We start from the raw sequence: 1,209 nt of genomic DNA on the forward strand, positions 1-1,209 counted from the left end.
AAAAGCCTGAAAACCCACAAATCATCATGTAGAAAAAGAATTATTCTTAAAGACGACCAGCTCAGCTGGCAGCGTGACTCCACATACTGATGCAGTTTAGGGTATGTTACGTACAGGGGGAAACAAAAGGCAGCAAGAACTCCTTAAGCCAGCAGTGCTGCTGAAACCCTCAAGCTGTAGAACTGCAGCCTACGAGACACTCGTTTTGCTCAGATCCTGGCCTACTGGGCACAAAGAAACGACTTAGCAACATACCTTCTTCCTGATGAGCTTCAGCAATAAGCTGGCAGTGCTGCACACAGGCAGTCGCAATATCCACTACTCTGTCTACCATAAAGCTTCCTTCAGTATCAATGAAGACAGCTTCTCCAGCTACGCCCCCAAAGCATTCCGGGATCTGTACATCTACTGCCAACTGCATACTGCCAAGGGAAACAGAAAAAAAGGTCAACGTTTTAAATCACAAAGCTCTCTCCACCCAACTCTCTCCTAAAGTGACATTTCTGCTGCAGAAGACATGGAACCAGCAGTGGTACAGCCATTATCATTATTATCTTTATAGGGCTGTATAAGGACCTGAGATTGCAGCCATGACAACAGAAGATGAACTCTCTTCACAGTTAAACTAAACAAAGAGAAGTGATTCTCAGTGGCATAAAAGTAATCTACAAATGAAATACCATAGCTGTGTTTTCCCAACACCCGGCGCTCCACAGATCTCGGTGATTTTTGTTAGTTGCACACCACCTCCCAGAATATTGTCGAGTGCGGAACAGAAGGTGATGATGAAGCCCTGGGTTTGCTCCTCTTCCAGCAGTTCCAGTGCTGTGCACTTCCTGGTGGCTCCTGACCCCCCAGCAGTCCTTGCTGCACCACTGTGACATTCCTGCCTCACAATCTGTAATGCTTCCAGTGCCTCTTCTTTGGAGATTCCAATTTCTAGAAGAGTCAAAATCATGAAACTCTACTGTATTTTTATACACAGTGATTTATGTAAAGTATGAAGAGATAATGTAACTTGTCTGACAGATCCTGATCATTCTGCAGTGCAACACAAAAATGTTACTCCTTTTAGCATAATGATGCTTCCCAACAGCTTCCCAACATCTGTGGAACTAACGACGTGGTTTACAAAAGTGCTCGGAGCAATGACACCCTGCACTCAGAATTTAGGTGACAGTAAGAGATCTGCACATGAAAAAAAAAAAT

General features: G+C 44.3%; 1 protein-coding gene across 1 annotated transcript in view; it reads right to left on the bottom strand.

Annotated features, from left to right (window-relative positions):
* Positions 1 to 939, bottom strand: part of RAD51C (RAD51 paralog C) — a gene marked incomplete at its 5' end in the record, with an annotated part of 16,802 nt that extends 15,863 nt beyond the window's left edge. Inside the window, 2 exons of the mRNA XM_010152223.1 lie at positions 256 to 422; positions 681 to 939. Coding sequence (XP_010150525.1) covers positions 256 to 422; positions 681 to 939 — 426 coding nt within the window. The remainder of the gene's footprint in view (positions 1 to 255; positions 423 to 680) is intronic.
* Between the last annotated feature and the right edge of the window lie 270 nt (positions 940 to 1,209).

Source organism: Eurypyga helias, unplaced genomic scaffold (genome assembly GCF_000690775.1).
Source record: "Eurypyga helias isolate BGI_N326 unplaced genomic scaffold, ASM69077v1 scaffold10875, whole genome shotgun sequence".
NCBI classification, from domain to species: domain Eukaryota; kingdom Metazoa; phylum Chordata; class Aves; order Eurypygiformes; family Eurypygidae; genus Eurypyga; species Eurypyga helias.